Below are 13,993 nucleotides of genomic sequence, written 5' to 3'. Positions count from 1 at the left end.
ATATTCAGCATGATGGTCACTGAGAAATGCAAATAAAACCACAATGAGATACCACGTCGTCCCTCGGAGGGTCTGTTAGCAAAACAGCAGAAAATAACAAGTGTTGGTGCAGATGCGGAGAAATGGGGGCCCCCCTTCCAGGGCTGGCGGGGACGCGCAGTGGGCGCTCTTCCTGCCTGTCTCCAGGGGCGCGGACGTGCGTCGGCACCGACACTCCCCACGGTCACAGCAGCGTCCTGCCCACCGGCCGACGCTGGAGACAGCCGAGAGGCCCAGGTCTCCGGATGGACGAGGAGGCAGATCATCGTTTGCACGCACCACGGGAGGCCGCTCCGCCGTAGAGAGGGGCAAAGTGCTGGCACACGCTGCATCCGGGAGGGGCCTCGACAGCACGTTGCTACAAGCAAGAAGGCGGACCCCAAAGTCACAGACGGTGCAACTCCTCTTCAGCGATGTACCCGGAAGAGGCAATTCCACTGAGGCGAAGAGACTACCGGTTATTGGGAGACGGCGCAGAGGGAAGTGGGGGGTGATTACCTAACGGACACAGGATGTTTTTCTGGGGTGGAAAAAGTCGAAACGAGAGACAGGCGGTGGCTGCACAACACTGTGAATACAGTAAATGCCGCTGAGTTGCGCGCTTTTGAAAGGCGGTCGTCTGAGCTGTGAAGTCCCTGAAGCCAGACGTACACGTGGGGACAGGCTTGTGCCCCGCAGGGCCCGGCAGGGTCTGCCCGGCTGCGTGGGCAGGTGCCCCCCCGTGCCCGGGCCCCTGGCCGAAGAGGTGGGACTTACCAGCTTCAGGTATTTCAGTAATTTCTGTCTGAACAGTAGCTGACCACACATTTCGTCAGGGACATCTGTGGCCACACAGGACAAAGAAAACAGATGTGACAGTTACCTAACAGCGCTGCACAGGCAGCAGAAACAACGAAGATGGGAAAAGAGTTTCCCCGGGGAAGAGGTGGATCTGGTTTTCGAATTTGGAACTGCCACATTTTATAACTTAAAAAGCCCAGTTTTCAACCACAGAACTATGAGAAACGCAAACGGACAAGAAATACAGCCCCTTCAGGGGAAAGAGCAGTCACCAGAAACGGTGGGTCTCTGAGGAAGTCTGCGCTGCAACGGCTAGAAACAGACTCTAGCTTTCTTCTCTGAAATATATTCAAGGACATAAAGAAAACCATGCCAGCAAACTACAGAAATGGATGAGAAGAATGTCTCCCCAAACACAAAATATCAATAGAAAGATAGAAATCATCCAAAGAAAACACACAGACATTTCGCACTGGGAAAGTATAAAGCGCGAACGTTTCACGGAGGACCTCGGCAGCCCGTCTGAGACAGAAGAGAAAGGGTCTGTAAGCTCGAGGGCAGGTCCGGTGAGGTCACCCAGTGTGAGGAGCAGGGGAAAAGGGAGAGGGAGAGAAGGCAACCCCGTCCCCGAGAGCCAGGGCTGCACAGAACACGCTGACACACGGACAACGGCGATGCAGGAGGGCAGGGGTCGTGGGCGCAGGGCGTAAACGATATCTGAAGAAATAAGGGCCGAACCTTCACAAACGCGGTGAAAACCTGTACTCTGCGCATCCAAGATGTTCAGCTCCAAGAAGGACCCCTGTGACCAGGCTGTGGAAAAAGACGTGAAGCAGAGACTTGGGAAGCATCGCGGGGGGGGGCCGGCTGCCGCGGCGGCCCCCTCGGCGAGGCGGGGACGGCAGGGCCCCCAGGCTGCGCAGGAAGGACTGTCTATCAGGAATTCCGTATCCAGCTCCACGGGCCCCCCAAAGTGAAGCAGAGGTGGACATTCTCAGGCGAAACCAGAGGGATGCTGGGCTGCAGAGCTGGCCTGCGGAAATACCAGCCGGGCTTCTCTAGGCCGCGGTGAGAGAGCAGTGACAGGGACTCCAATGACCATGAAGAAATAAATAATAGCACCAGTCGAGGCACCTGTCTTTGCAAATATTTGAAATACATTATAAATGTTATTTTGTGTCTGACTTTTTCCTCCTGTCTGAGTTAAAGGTCATGTGCATCGAGAAATATTATAAACCTGGTATATACACCGTATCTCTTTATACACAATGAACAGAGATGCCGCGTGTGAAAGGAACATGACACGAAAGCTTCGCAGGAGTGAAAGCTTCGCATGTCACTGAGGCTCAGTGGAGACTAATCCAAACCATTTCCTTACAAGTTGAAATGTTAATACAAATCCCCCAGGCCACCACTAAGAAAGTAACTTGCGAAAAAATGTAGTAAAAGAAATTAAAATAAAAACGATCTATTTCATGCAAAGAAGGCAGTTATTGAGAAACAGAGAATATAGAAACTAAGGCATAACACATTAAAAAATGGCAAATTGAAGACATATGTGTACCTTGACAATAACTGTATTACATGTGAAAGGACAGCACCGTCAGAAGACAGATGGGCGCGATGGACTGGGCATGAAAGGAAACCGGACCCCAACCTTTGCAGCCTGCACACGACAGCCTTCTGACCGGAGCGCACAAACAGGCTGAAGGCGGAGACACGGGGCATGTGCACCTGAGAGCAGCACCCAGAAGAGACGCGTGCGGGTGGCCCCCGTCCCGGGGCGACCACGCCTAACTCTCCACCGTAAGAAGCTTAAGAAGACAAAGAGCGCAGCAACGTGGCAGCTGCCCCGGCCGGTGCGGCTCAGTGCGGGGCGTCGTCCTGGGACCCAGACGGCACCCCGGGTCCGGGCACACATCTGCCCTGCGGGCTTGGTCCCCGGACGGCGGGTCGGGGTGTGTACGGGAGGCGACCGGCCGACGTCTCGTCCCCATCAGCGTTTCTCTGCCTCTCTCTCTCTCTTCCCCCCTCTAGAAAACAAACCAATAGTAAGCATGTCGTCAGGTTGGGTGAGGATTTCTTTTTAAAAAACCTAAAACTTGTAGAAGGAAAATTATAAAGATCAGAGCAAATATAAAGAAAATTCAAAACAGGAAAACAATATAGAAAATCGACAAAACTTGAGGAGGTGGGGTGGGCGGGGCAGGGGAGAGCGGTGGATGGAAAATGGAGACAAATGTATGTGAACAATAAAAAGAAAGAAAGAAAGAAAATCAACAAAACCATTGCCCATTCACCTTCGGAAACTAGTGAATGTGGTGTCAAAAGGCATAAACTAAACACTTTGCAGCCCTTTCCTGCCTTTGAATATGATGTCTTTGGTGTAGGAGCTACATAAGTAACAGTTTATGAAGAAAAAAAAAAGAAGAAGAAAAGAGAAAAAAAGAAGAAGAAAGAAAAAGAAAAAAAAAACTCCAAACGTTGGTTCTTTGAAAAAATCAATAAAATTGACCGGCCTTTAGCTAGAGTGACTGAAAAAAAGAAGAGGAAAAAATTTCTAAAATCCGATGCAAGTGGGGACATTAACCCACTATTCAGAAACAGACGCACAGCTGTTCCCAGCAAGGGCGTCTCGAGGAAACGGACACGTTCCCACAAATGCTCAGTCCGCAGCGAAGCGTCGACACCACCGCTAGGCGGCAGCGAGCGACCCAGCTGGAAATGGGAAAAGGGTTCGAATAGACATTTCTCCAGGGAAAGTGTCCACGTGCCAATAGCACGGAAGATGCTGGACACCGTCGCCACGGCTGCAATGCAAATAAAACGTGCACGGGAAGGCCGCTTCTCGCGAGTGGCCGCCGGGCGAGCGTGCGGTTCCCTTGGCTCTGCCTTTGACAGTCTGACCTGGGCGTCCTCGGCTGCAGGCTGTCCTCCCTGGAACCCACGGCTTGGAGTGGACTTTGCATCACATGCGGGACGCGTCCGACGCCCCCGCGCGCCCGGCCCGGCCCGGCGCGCCCCTCGCTGCACCGCGGCCTCGCGCTGTGCGGGCCCGGTCGCTTCTCCTCACGGGCGTCCCTCCTGCTCTCCGGCCCCACGGGCCCCGCTGCCTGTCCGCAGGTTCACCCGCCTCCTCCTCCTGCCAGGTCGGACGTGCTCTCGCCGCCCTCGTTTTCCATGTCGTATGTTGCGCTTTTCAGCTTCAGAATTGCTGACCTGGTTCTTTTAAAATTTCCCCCCTTTTTCTCCGTGGTCTCTATTTAGTAAATGCCGTTCTCATGCTTTCTCTTACTTTGTGAGACGCGCGTTCCTTTGCATTGGGGACATTTTATTTTCTATTTTTTTATTTTTGTTCAAATACATTTGTCTCCGCCTCCCCCCCTCCTTTCCCCTGCCCCCCTAAATGGACAATGTCAAGTCTTCACCTGATGCTGGGGCATCTTCCAGCACATTCTATCATGGGCGTTTCCCCTTTGTCTGTTTGAATGGCCAAAATTGTAGCTTGAAAACTGGACATTTCAAATACCTTAACGGGGGAGTATGGAAACCCAGCCCTCTCCAAACAGGCCTCGTTCTGAAGCTTCGGTTGCTATCGGTTTGGTGCCTTCTGGGACTGGCCTTGAGCAGCCTGTGTTCTTCGTGGCGCGCAGGTACTTCGTGGTGAGCCGGGGTGTGCACAGCGACTGAATGCCTGGAACCAGTCTCTGGCGAAGGGTTCGGCCTGTTTGCGCTGGGGGGTGGGGGTGCAAGCTGGCCTGTTGTTCCCTTCCTGCTCATGCAAGGCTTCCAGGGGAGCCTGAGCTGAGACACTGGGGAAACACACATCTCGTCCGAAGTTGTTTGTTTGTGTATGGATACACTTTAGTGTCCTGAGAGAGACACTGAGCAAATGTGTAAAATATGAAATAAATGAATAGGAAGGATTGGGCAAATGGGTTGGAGGGAAACCCGAGGCCCCCGCAGAATGCGCGTCCCTGTGCTCAGCCCTGCCCTGCGTGTGTCCCCGGGGCCACACCGCCGGCGCCGGGACGAGGCCCGCGGCCCTGGAGAGCTGGCACCCCGCACGGAGGGTCCCCGCAGAGCCCGGGATGCAAACGGAGAGGCGAAGCCCCGAATGTGAAGCAGGGAAGGGCGGGGACCCGCAACCCGGCACCGGGACGTCCGCTGCCATCGCGGGGCTGCTCGTGGGCTGGCTCCCCGGGAGGCGGGCGACAAGGTCGCGCAGCCGCCGCCCAACCGCCCGGGCGCGGAGCTCCGGACAAAGGGCAAACGAGGAAACACCGATTCAAGAGCAGTCGCGGCAACTTAGGGCGAGAGCCCAGAGTCTACGCCCTCGAACACCGACCCCCTCCGGGTGGGCGCGGCCCTCCCCGGGGCGGCCGGCGGCTGCCCCGCTCCCGCTGCGGGGCCGAGGCCCGGGGGGCGGCCACCGGGCTGCCCCCGAGCGCGAAGGCCTGAAACAATGGAGGCCGCCGGGAAGGCCCACGGGAGGAGCCTCGCGGACGCGAGGAAGCCGCGGCGCCCGCCCGAAGGAACCGCGGGCGCGCCCTCCCGGCATCGGAAGAACCAGCGGGCGCTGCGCCTGCGGCGGACCCAGACCCGCACGCAGAGCGGCCGTCCCCCACCCCCGATGAGGCGACGCCACAGCCACTGGACGCGCTTGCAAACGGCGGTCACAGGCACTGAGACGAGACTGGCCCCCAGGGTGATGGCGACACGCTACCCAAAATGTGCCGTTGCCGACAGAAACCGAGGAGGCGCGCAGAGAATCCTCAGCGTAGGACCCCCTCCTCCAGAAGAGAAGCGAGACGCAGAATCTGCGTGGCAGCCTGACCACCTGTCACCTTTCTCAGGAAAAGAATTCCATCGGGCCGTTGCAGCCTCGGCGGGTGCGGCTCGACGGTCGGAGCGCCGGCCTGCGACCCGGAGGGGTCGCCGGTTGGGTCCCCCGTCAGGGCGCGGGCCTGGGCTGCAGGCCTGGTCCCCAACGGGGGCGCACGGGAGGCACCCACACTGGGACGTTTCTCTCCCTCTCTTTCTCTCTCCCATCCCCTCTCTAAAAATAAATAAATAAAATAAAATAACATGTAAAAATTATTTTAAAAAAACAAACCTAGCCGTTATAAATGTGAGCACACAAGAAGGGAGGCTTTGAGGACAATGTCACTAAGATACACCGTATTGGTAAAAAGAAATGAGTTACCTAGGAAAACAAACAAGAGCTGAAAAAGATACTTAAACTTGAAGTTTAAGTTGAATGCAGTCCTGGCTGGTGGGGCTCCCTGGACTGAGCCCTGGCCTGCGAACCAAAAGGTCGCTGGGGTGATTCCCAGTCCGGGCACAGGCCTGAGTCGCCGGGCCAGGTCCCCAGGAGGGGGCGCACAAGAGGCAATCAACAGATGTTTCTCTCCTTTTCTCCTCCCATTCCCCTCTCTAAAAATAAACAAATAAAATCTTTTTTAAAAAAATAAAATAAAATTGAATACGAACCCGATTTCCACCGCAGATGCTAGAAGCTGTGACTCCCATCCTTGGGGCAAGAAAAAAGATGGAGGCGCTGAAAACCGTTGCCTCTCCTTGGCTCTGCCAGAGGAGCGAGGCCGCAGTGCAAACCTCAAACCCAGGGCGGGCGGGGCCGGCGGCCAGGGAGACACAGCCTCACTCCGCCGCCGAAGCCGGCGGCCGGCAGGGCCTGGCCCAGGTAAAGGCTCCTTGCTGGACATGGGGCAGGGGGTGAAGGACTCTGGGAACTGACACTCCTGGAGCCCGGCCCGGGGGCGCCCCAACTTCTGTGAGTTTTTGTCCGGGAGCCCCACCAGGTCCTCCGAGCACAGGTCTCGGGCACGGAGAAGATGCGAGAACCCGAAATGCGCTGTTCTCAGCAAAGGCCTGGCTTCACCAAAGAACACAGCCAAGGTGGGGTGGGGGTGAGAAATGCCCACCTGCAGCTCTTGAGCCTTCTGGTCTCACCTCAGGGGAAATGGAAAAGCCAAGAGGCAGCGTGAGGCCCAGGCAGGGCAGGGTCTCGAAGAGGCTGGGCCTCACCCCGGGGCTGCAGGTAACCTCTCCCCACAGCGTGGGCCACACCCACAGGGCTCCCAAATAGTGACCGCGGACCAGGACTGAGGGTCTGCGCTGCCGCCAAGGAAAACGATGTGGCGGTTCTGCAAGGGGCTGTACGCAGACATCCAGGAGGCCCCTGAACCCACTCCTAGGTGGCGAGTAATGAAACGCGCTCCCACAAAATCGTGCGCATGTTTGACGCTACATTATTAGTGGCAGACAAATGATGGGAACAGCGCAAATGTCCCTGAAGTTATCACTGATAAAAAGACTGGCCTACGCACACCATGGAGGGTTGTTTGGCCATTAAAAGGAAAGAAGCATCGATACACACCAAAACGTGGGAAATGTGAAACACTATTCTAAAAGAAGCAAGCCACTCACAAAGGACTACATATCATATGATTCCATACGTATAAAAGAACAAGATCTAACAGACAGAAACACGTGGTGACCACAGGCAGGGAGGATGGTGCAGGCAGCCCATGGGGACCGGTGGCCGCTGCGTCCCCAACCCCGGGGACGACTACCCAGACCGGGCGCACAGGGCGGGCCCGCCCTCCACCCCCTCGCGCTGCCCGGCGCACGGCGCCTCAGCCGCTCAGGGCGGCCGCGGGGTCAGCCCTGCTGCCCGATGACGTCGCGTGGGGGCGGGCCGCAGGACACCCCCGCGGGAAGCCGCTGCTGCCCCGTGAGGGGACACACGGAGGAAGCTCACGGGTCAGGGACCGGAAGCTGGCGCAGGCCCCGGCGCTGGAGACCCAGGTCTCGGGGCCGCGTGGGAGCCACGCGGGCAGCGGGACGCGGGTCTGGAGCCTCGACCCAGCTGGGCCGCCAGGGTGAGGGCCGCGGTCCTGAGGGACAGTCCAGGCCTGGGCCATCGGCACCGCACACCCTCCGCCATGCAGGCGAGACCCGCAGACGGCCACCCGCACAACTCGATCTTTTCGGCTCGCACAAGCGGCGCCCTGGCTCCGCGGGCGCCGGGCTCTCTCCCGGAGGAGGGGGTCCGGGCCGACGTCGGGACTCAGCCGCCACCTCGAGCTTGTCCCACACCCGCCCCACAGCACCAGGGCAACGCGATGCGGGCAGGAGGGAGGGAGGAGACGGGGGGCTCGCCCAGCGCCGCCCGGTGCTTCCAGGCGCGACCACGTGCCCCGGAATCGCCCCTCTGCCACCGCCGCCGCCTCCTGTCATCGAGCGCCCACCCCCGTCCTTGTGCACGGGGACCCTGCTGAGCTCCCAGGGCCCAGGCCACAGGGGCTGGGCCCTGGGCTGCACCCAGGAGCCGCCCAACCCCACCTGGAGCCTGGACATGAGAGAGGAGGCCTGTGGCAGCGGCCGCGTGGATTGCGGGGGCGGGACTCCCCCTGGGCTGGAGGGTGGGGTCTGTGTGACCACGGGCAGGGGCCCTGCGTGGGGACAGTGAGACCTGCACGGTCCTGGGCCCGGAGTGGGGACGGGAGGGGTGAGTCCGGGCTGGAGAGTGTCCCCAGGGCCCGCCGCAGCCCTAAACAGGCTGGTAAGAGCTATCCTGAGTGGCAGGACAGGAAACAAACCGTTAGGCTACAGGCTCTCCTGCTTGTCCTCATGTCACCAGACGCCCAAGGGTTTTTTTCCACCTCAAATTAACCAGTGAAATCACCCATTTTGAAAACCTCAGTTGATACACACTTCCGAGAAATCAGGAGAACCGCAGAGAGGGAGGGGCCCGAGCGCTGGCCCAGCACCTAAAACCACCGGGCTCGGGGCTCTGCTTCAGGAAGCGTCCACCTTCTTCACTTGGGACCACACCTGCCCACCAAAGCCAGACATGATCAAGGAGGAGCACGAGGTGACCACCCTGGGGGGGCCCCAGGGCTCAGGAGCCGTGATGTCCACCGTGGTCACCATGCAGCCAGAGACCGTCGTGCCTGACCACATCGTCTGGTCCCTGTGCAGCTCCATCTACTTCAATGTCTGCTGCCTGGGCTTGGTGGCGTTCGCCTACTCGATTAAGGTGGGTAGGTGTGTGGGGGCCCAGAGGTCTCCAGCCCACATGGCCCTGGGGTTTGGGGGTTCGGGAAGCCCTTCCGTGTGTGAGTGCACGTGTGTGTACAGGTCGCGATGAGGCTGCCCGGGGTGCATGGGGGTGGCAGGGTCAGCTTTGTCCCCAAGACTCCAAGCAGTTCCCTACGGACCGTCCCAGAATTTGGGTCTTTCAGAAAGAACAAAGGGACTCCCACACCCTGACCCCTGGGGGGGCGAGGCCAGCAGAGGGGCCAGGCAGGGGGAGGCAGAGCCCGGGGGCCCCCAGAGCAGCCGACAGGCTCTGAGGGAGGGAACCCCCAGCCTGGACCTGCTCAGGCGCCAGGGGACAGGCACGGGAGGGTCCCGATGTGGCCGAAGGGTGGGGGGAGGTGCCCTGGGCAGGCAGCAGCAGGGGAGGGCCCGAGTCCCAGCGGCTGGCCCTCCCCAGGCCCCGCGCCAGGCCCCCCTCACCATCTCTTCTCCCCCCTAGTCCAGGGACCGGAAGAGGGTGCTCGACATGGTTGGGGCCGAAGAGTATGCGTCCACCGCCAAGAAACTGAACATTGCGGCCCTGCTCCTGGGCGTCATTCTGGTCATCATTATAATCAGTCTTAAGGCGACTGGCTCGGTGTGACTATTCAATACCATTGTTATGACGTCGTGAGGACTCAGGAGGCTTCCATGGTTGCCCAGAGTCCGAGTTCGCGCTCCTCTCCCCGCTGCTCCCGCGCACACTTGTCTACAACTGGATTCAATAAAGGACACGTCCCCAGCCTTGTCTGCGTTTCCCTGGGGAGGGTCCTGCGAGAGTCCCAGCCTGCTCTGGGGACGGAGCCCACAGCCCCCCGCCCGTCCCACCTGCCTGCTGCCCTGGGGGCGGGGAGGTGGCCTGTCCTCAGGCCTTACCCGCACCTGGCCTCCAGCGGGGGCGGGGCAACAAGTGGGAAAGGCTCGGGGTGGGGGTCCGTCCTCCCCTGAGGTCTGAGCCCTGGCCCAGGACGGGTTCATCTGAGGCACCCGGCCCGGGGCCAGGACGCCCTCGGCCCCCGGCCCCCACCTGCCCCGGAAGCTGCAGGGGGCAGGACTCGGGAGCCCGCAGGCCACCTGCCCAGGGAGCCCGGGGGCTCCCTCCTCTTGGGGGGAAGAGAGACCCGGGCCTGACCTGGAAGGAAGCTCCGCACCTGGTTTTGTGGAGGCTTCTGCACGTTGGGCACTAAGGCGCGGCCCAGGGCAGACCCTGGCCACAGCCGCGGGCGGGAGCGAAGGAGCCGCCGGCCAAGCCTGCCCCTTCCCCCGCGGGCCCCAGACCCCAGGCGTGGGCCCCTGCGCCCCTCCCCGCACGCCCTGATCTGCCCCCAACAGCAGCCCTCTGACTCGCGGAGGCGGCTGGTGGGGTGGGAATCCCAGGAAGAGCCTCAGGATCTCAGGCTGTTCGGGGTCCGGCGTCTAACAGGAGCGGGGTCAGGCCAGGGAAGGCGCCCAGCACAGGGCTTCCTGAAGCAGACGCTGGCGGACCAGCCGCTCTAGGTCTCGAAGACACGCGCTGAGAGGTTGAGAGGGAGACTCCCTGGGGCCACGCACCTCGTCCTCTCCGCCCCAGCGGGGCCCAGCCAACCAGATGCTCCGCCCATTTCCAGGCACACACACCTATAGGCCACGCCCCTCCCTTCCCAGCGACCCTTTCATTCCATGCGGAGCCCAAGCCCGGAGCCTCGCACCCCACCCCCGGCCAGCGTCCTGGCCACGGCCACCTCGCTGACGGCGTCGCCTCGTCCGCCCACGCCGCAGCCGGAGCTGCTGGGGCGGCTTCAGGACTCAGGGAGCCCGGGGCTGAGCCCTCCCGAGCCCGGCGGGCGGCCCCCAGGCCCTTCCAACGGGCCTGCACGGCGCCTGCGTGACCTCGGGCGCCCAGGCCCTGTTCCCAGAGCTGGAGAGCGCGGCTGGCTCGCTGGCCGCGCGAGAGCTGCCACCAGGCGGCGCCCTCGTCCCCAGTCTCGGCCTCTGCAGAGCTGAGCGCCCTCCCCGACCGCTGCCTGGCAGGGGCTGCACGGCCCGCCGCGGGCACCCGGGCCGGGGTGGCGGTCAGAGGACGGCGCCCCGGGTTGTCCCTCCCAGGAGCAAATCCTTCCACGACCCAGCAGGACCCCCTGCCCTGGCCCTGACCACGCTCCTGCTCAGTCGGGGGGGCCCCCCCGGGGACAGGGACAAGGCACGGCCCGCCTTCGGCCCCGCAGTCACGTGCCGCCGGGGCTTCACGGGCTGGGGGGCGTGGGGGAGGGGAGATGCGTCGGTGCTGCGTCCCCCGTGGGCTGCCCTTGCCCCCCAGCTGCAGCCCCGGCGAGCGCAGGTCCCCAAAGGCCACGGCTCAGGTAGGGCCGGCTCACCTGACGGACACCGGCCTGCGGCCCCGCCGACGGCCCCAGCCTCCCCAAGGGGCCTGTGCAGGGCGGGGGCGGGGGCGCCGGGTCAGGCTGAGGACAGCCCCACGCCCCAGGTGCAGCGGCGGCCCTGGCAAAGGCTCACACCCCAGGCCTGAGGGTCCCCAAAGGCTGGGGGACCCTTCCTGGGCACTGGCAGGGGCTCCGGCCATCGGCCCGCCGGTGCCGCGGGAGGGTCCGGTCCTTCCTCTCAGGGTTTCTGTCCTTCAGGGCCGGGCGCTCTGTCCGGCTGCGGCCCGTGCCCGGGACCGGCCCCCGCCCCCGCCCCCGCCCCCGCCCCCGCCCCCGCCCCCTGAGAGGAGGGCAGAGCTGTGGGCTGGGGGAGGCACAGCCCTGGGTGCCTTCATTCACGGGGGCGCCCAGAGGCCCCGCCAGCCGCACTCGCCCCTGCTCCCAGCCGGCCCGCGGTCAGGGCGGCCTGTCCTTGGCCCCGCGGGCTCCGGACCCAGCGCCACCAGGATCAGGGCTCAGAGGCTGGGAAGGACGGACGCCCGCAGGACCCCGGCCCAGCGGCTGCTCCCAGCGGGAGGCCTGGAGCCCGGAACAGCTGAGAAAGTGCTGGGCCCCCTCGGAGCAGCAAGCGGTGGGCAAGGGGGCGGTGGGGCGGTCCCAGGGGCAGGCTGGGGGCTCGGCAGAGGCCGCTGCCCAGGAAACGCTGACGTTGTCACATGCAGTGCACTTTATTGGGTTCGGCGGCGGGCAGGGGGCAGGGACAAAGTGCTGTAGGAAGGGGTGGGCGTGGGGGCAGCGCCAGGAGCGGGAGGGGAGACGTGGTCCGCCGGCCGTGGGCAGCCACTACAGGCCTCTGTGGCCCTGCGCGGCCTGCGCTATTGCGCTGAGGACACCTGGCAACAGCAACGCCAGAACCACGATGCACCCTATGGTCCCAAGGAGGCCCAAGACCAGGGCCCAGATGTTCAGGCACTTGGCGGTGGACGCGTAGCTCTGGGCCCCGACCACGTCGCCGACCATCTTCCGGTCCCTGGACTGGGGCGGAGAAGAGATGGTGAGGGGGGCCTGGCGCGGGGCCTGGGGAGGGCCAGCCGCTGGGACTCGGGCCCTCCCTGCTGCTGCCTGCCCAGGGCACCTCCCCCCGCCCTTCGGCCACATCGGGACCCTCCCGTGCCTGTCCCCTGGCGCCTGAGCAGGTCCGGGCCGGGGGTTCCCTCCCTCAGAGCCTCTCGGCTGCTCTGGGGGCCCCCGGGCTCCGCCTCCCCCTGCCTGGCCCCTCTGCTGGTCTCGCCCCCCCAGGGGTCAGTGCCTCCGAGGATCTTTTCCTTTTTCTGGACCGCACTGTGTGAGGACGTGATTTCTCTGCCTGGGATGGAAAGGAGGGCCCCCGGGGATGGTGCCGACCCTCCCCTCCACAGGCGCGTCCGCGTAGCCCCACTGCGGACTCTCGCTGGGAATGAGCCCCACTGGACACGCGCACACGGGCACCCAGAATACGGCTCTCGCTTGAAGTCCCACTCCCCAGGGCGACGTGGGCAGGAGGACCCCGGTGGGCCCCCACGCACCCACCCACCTTCACGGAGTAGGCGAACGCCACGAAGCCCAGGCAGCAGCAGGGGCTGAAGAAGAGCGTGTTGAACAGGGACCAGACGATGTGGTCGGGCACGACGGTCTCCGGCTGCATGGTGACCACGGTGGACATCACGGCTCCTGAGCCCTGGGGCGCCCCCAGGGTGGCCACCTCGTGCTCCCGCCTGATCATGTCTGGCTTTGGTGGGCAGGTGTGGTCCCAAGTGAAGAAGGTGGACGCTTCCTGAAGCAGAGCCCCGAGCCGGGTGGTTTTAGGTGCTGGGCCAGCGCTCGGGCCCCTCCCTCTCGGGGGTTGTTCTGGTTTCTCGCAAGTGTCTATTTCCTGGATTTTGGGTGTTGGTAAATTGGGTGGTAACTAGGAACACTGGTGACATCGGTGAGTAATAAACGTTTATGGGCCCTGCGCTCTCGGGCAGGGACAGCTTTGCTATCCTCTGGTTCCTGCTCACGGCCCGTCCCAGGTGAACAAACAGAGGCCCCAGGTTCTGTTCCTGTGGGGAGAGTCCTGAGCTAATCATTAAGCAAGTCGTGGATACACAGTTCTTCCTTTTTTCCTGGCAGAGGTTGTCCAGGGTCTCTGACCAGCAGCCCCACCACTGCTGCGTGGGGCCATGTCATAACTCCTGAGCTCCTGCCTCAGACCTGCCACACTGGAGCCTCTGTCTGCAGCCCAGCATCTGTCCGAAGAAAGCACTCAAGTGGTTCTGACGCTCCCGCTGAGAACCACCGACGACAGTCTGGTGTGCGCAGCTCTGTCACTGTGGGCTCAGAACCCGTGGGCATGGGGCGCAGAACAGTGACCGGTCCCTCCGAGGGGCCGTTCACCCGAGGGCCAGGCGCCCACGGTGATGCCGCCTCGGCTGCAGTGCCTCCTGACCTTGGGTGTCCTTTCAAGCTGGGTCACATGGTTCACGGAGAGCCAGGATAGCTTCAACGTCGGTGTCTTATTGCAGCCATTTCCACATGTTTCTGAGACCTCAAAAGAGCTTCTGTTAACCATGGGCAACAGGGAGGGCCTAATGAGGATGCGGGGAGCAGGCCTCTGGGATGGGCGCTGTGCTTTTTCATCCAATGGCCCCCACGCCCGCCTCCAGGTCCACGTGGGGCCACCGCAGTCG

General features: G+C 62.2%; 2 protein-coding genes and 1 non-coding gene across 3 annotated transcripts; 2 read left to right on the top strand and 1 right to left on the bottom strand.

Annotated features, from left to right (window-relative positions):
- Positions 1 to 3,102: 3,102 nt before the first annotated feature.
- On the top strand, positions 3,103 to 3,229 carry LOC129073155 (small nucleolar RNA SNORA13). The gene has a single exon (XR_008529416.1). It is a non-coding gene; the product is annotated as a small nucleolar RNA SNORA13 (small nucleolar RNA).
- Positions 3,230 to 8,673: 5,444 nt separating this feature from the next.
- Positions 8,674 to 9,655, top strand: LOC129073121 (interferon-induced transmembrane protein 2-like). Its single transcript, XM_054576797.1, has 2 exons — positions 8,674 to 8,884; positions 9,386 to 9,655. The coding sequence occupies exons 1-2, from the start codon at positions 8,699 to 8,701 to the stop codon at positions 9,527 to 9,529; spliced, it is 330 nt and encodes a 109-aa protein (XP_054432772.1). The 5' UTR covers positions 8,674 to 8,698; the 3' UTR covers positions 9,530 to 9,655.
- A 2,359-nt stretch (positions 9,656 to 12,014) lies between these two features.
- Positions 12,015 to 13,065, bottom strand: LOC129073120 (interferon-induced transmembrane protein 3-like). Its single transcript, XM_054576796.1, has 2 exons — positions 12,859 to 13,065; positions 12,015 to 12,320 (listed from the first exon to the last, which is right to left on the bottom strand). The coding sequence occupies exons 1-2, from the start codon at positions 13,045 to 13,047 to the stop codon at positions 12,129 to 12,131; spliced, it is 381 nt and encodes a 126-aa protein (XP_054432771.1). The 5' UTR covers positions 13,048 to 13,065; the 3' UTR covers positions 12,015 to 12,128.
- Between the last annotated feature and the right edge of the window lie 928 nt (positions 13,066 to 13,993).

This window comes from Pteronotus mesoamericanus, unplaced genomic scaffold, assembly GCF_021234165.1.
Source record: "Pteronotus mesoamericanus isolate MK-2021 breed Mesoamerican mustached bat unplaced genomic scaffold, CSHL_Meso_final contig_349, whole genome shotgun sequence".
NCBI classification, from domain to species: Eukaryota; Metazoa; Chordata; class Mammalia; order Chiroptera; family Mormoopidae; genus Pteronotus; species Pteronotus mesoamericanus.
This window is presented reverse-complemented; position numbering and strand designations above follow the sequence as displayed.

Coding starts and splice junctions, on each gene's coding strand:
- LOC129073121 (XM_054576797.1), top strand. CDS start 8,699: ATGATCAAGGAGGAGCACGAGGTGACCACCCTGGGGGGGCCCCAGGGC. Junction 8,885..9,385: donor CGTTCGCCTACTCGATTAAG/GTGGGTAGGTGT, acceptor TCTCCCCCCTAG/TCCAGGGACCGGAAGAGGGT.
- LOC129073120 (XM_054576796.1), bottom strand. CDS start 13,047: ATGATCAGGCGGGAGCACGAGGTGGCCACCCTGGGGGCGCCCCAGGGC. Junction 12,321..12,858: donor CGTTCGCCTACTCCGTGAAG/GTGGGTGGGTGC, acceptor TCTCCGCCCCAG/TCCAGGGACCGGAAGATGGT.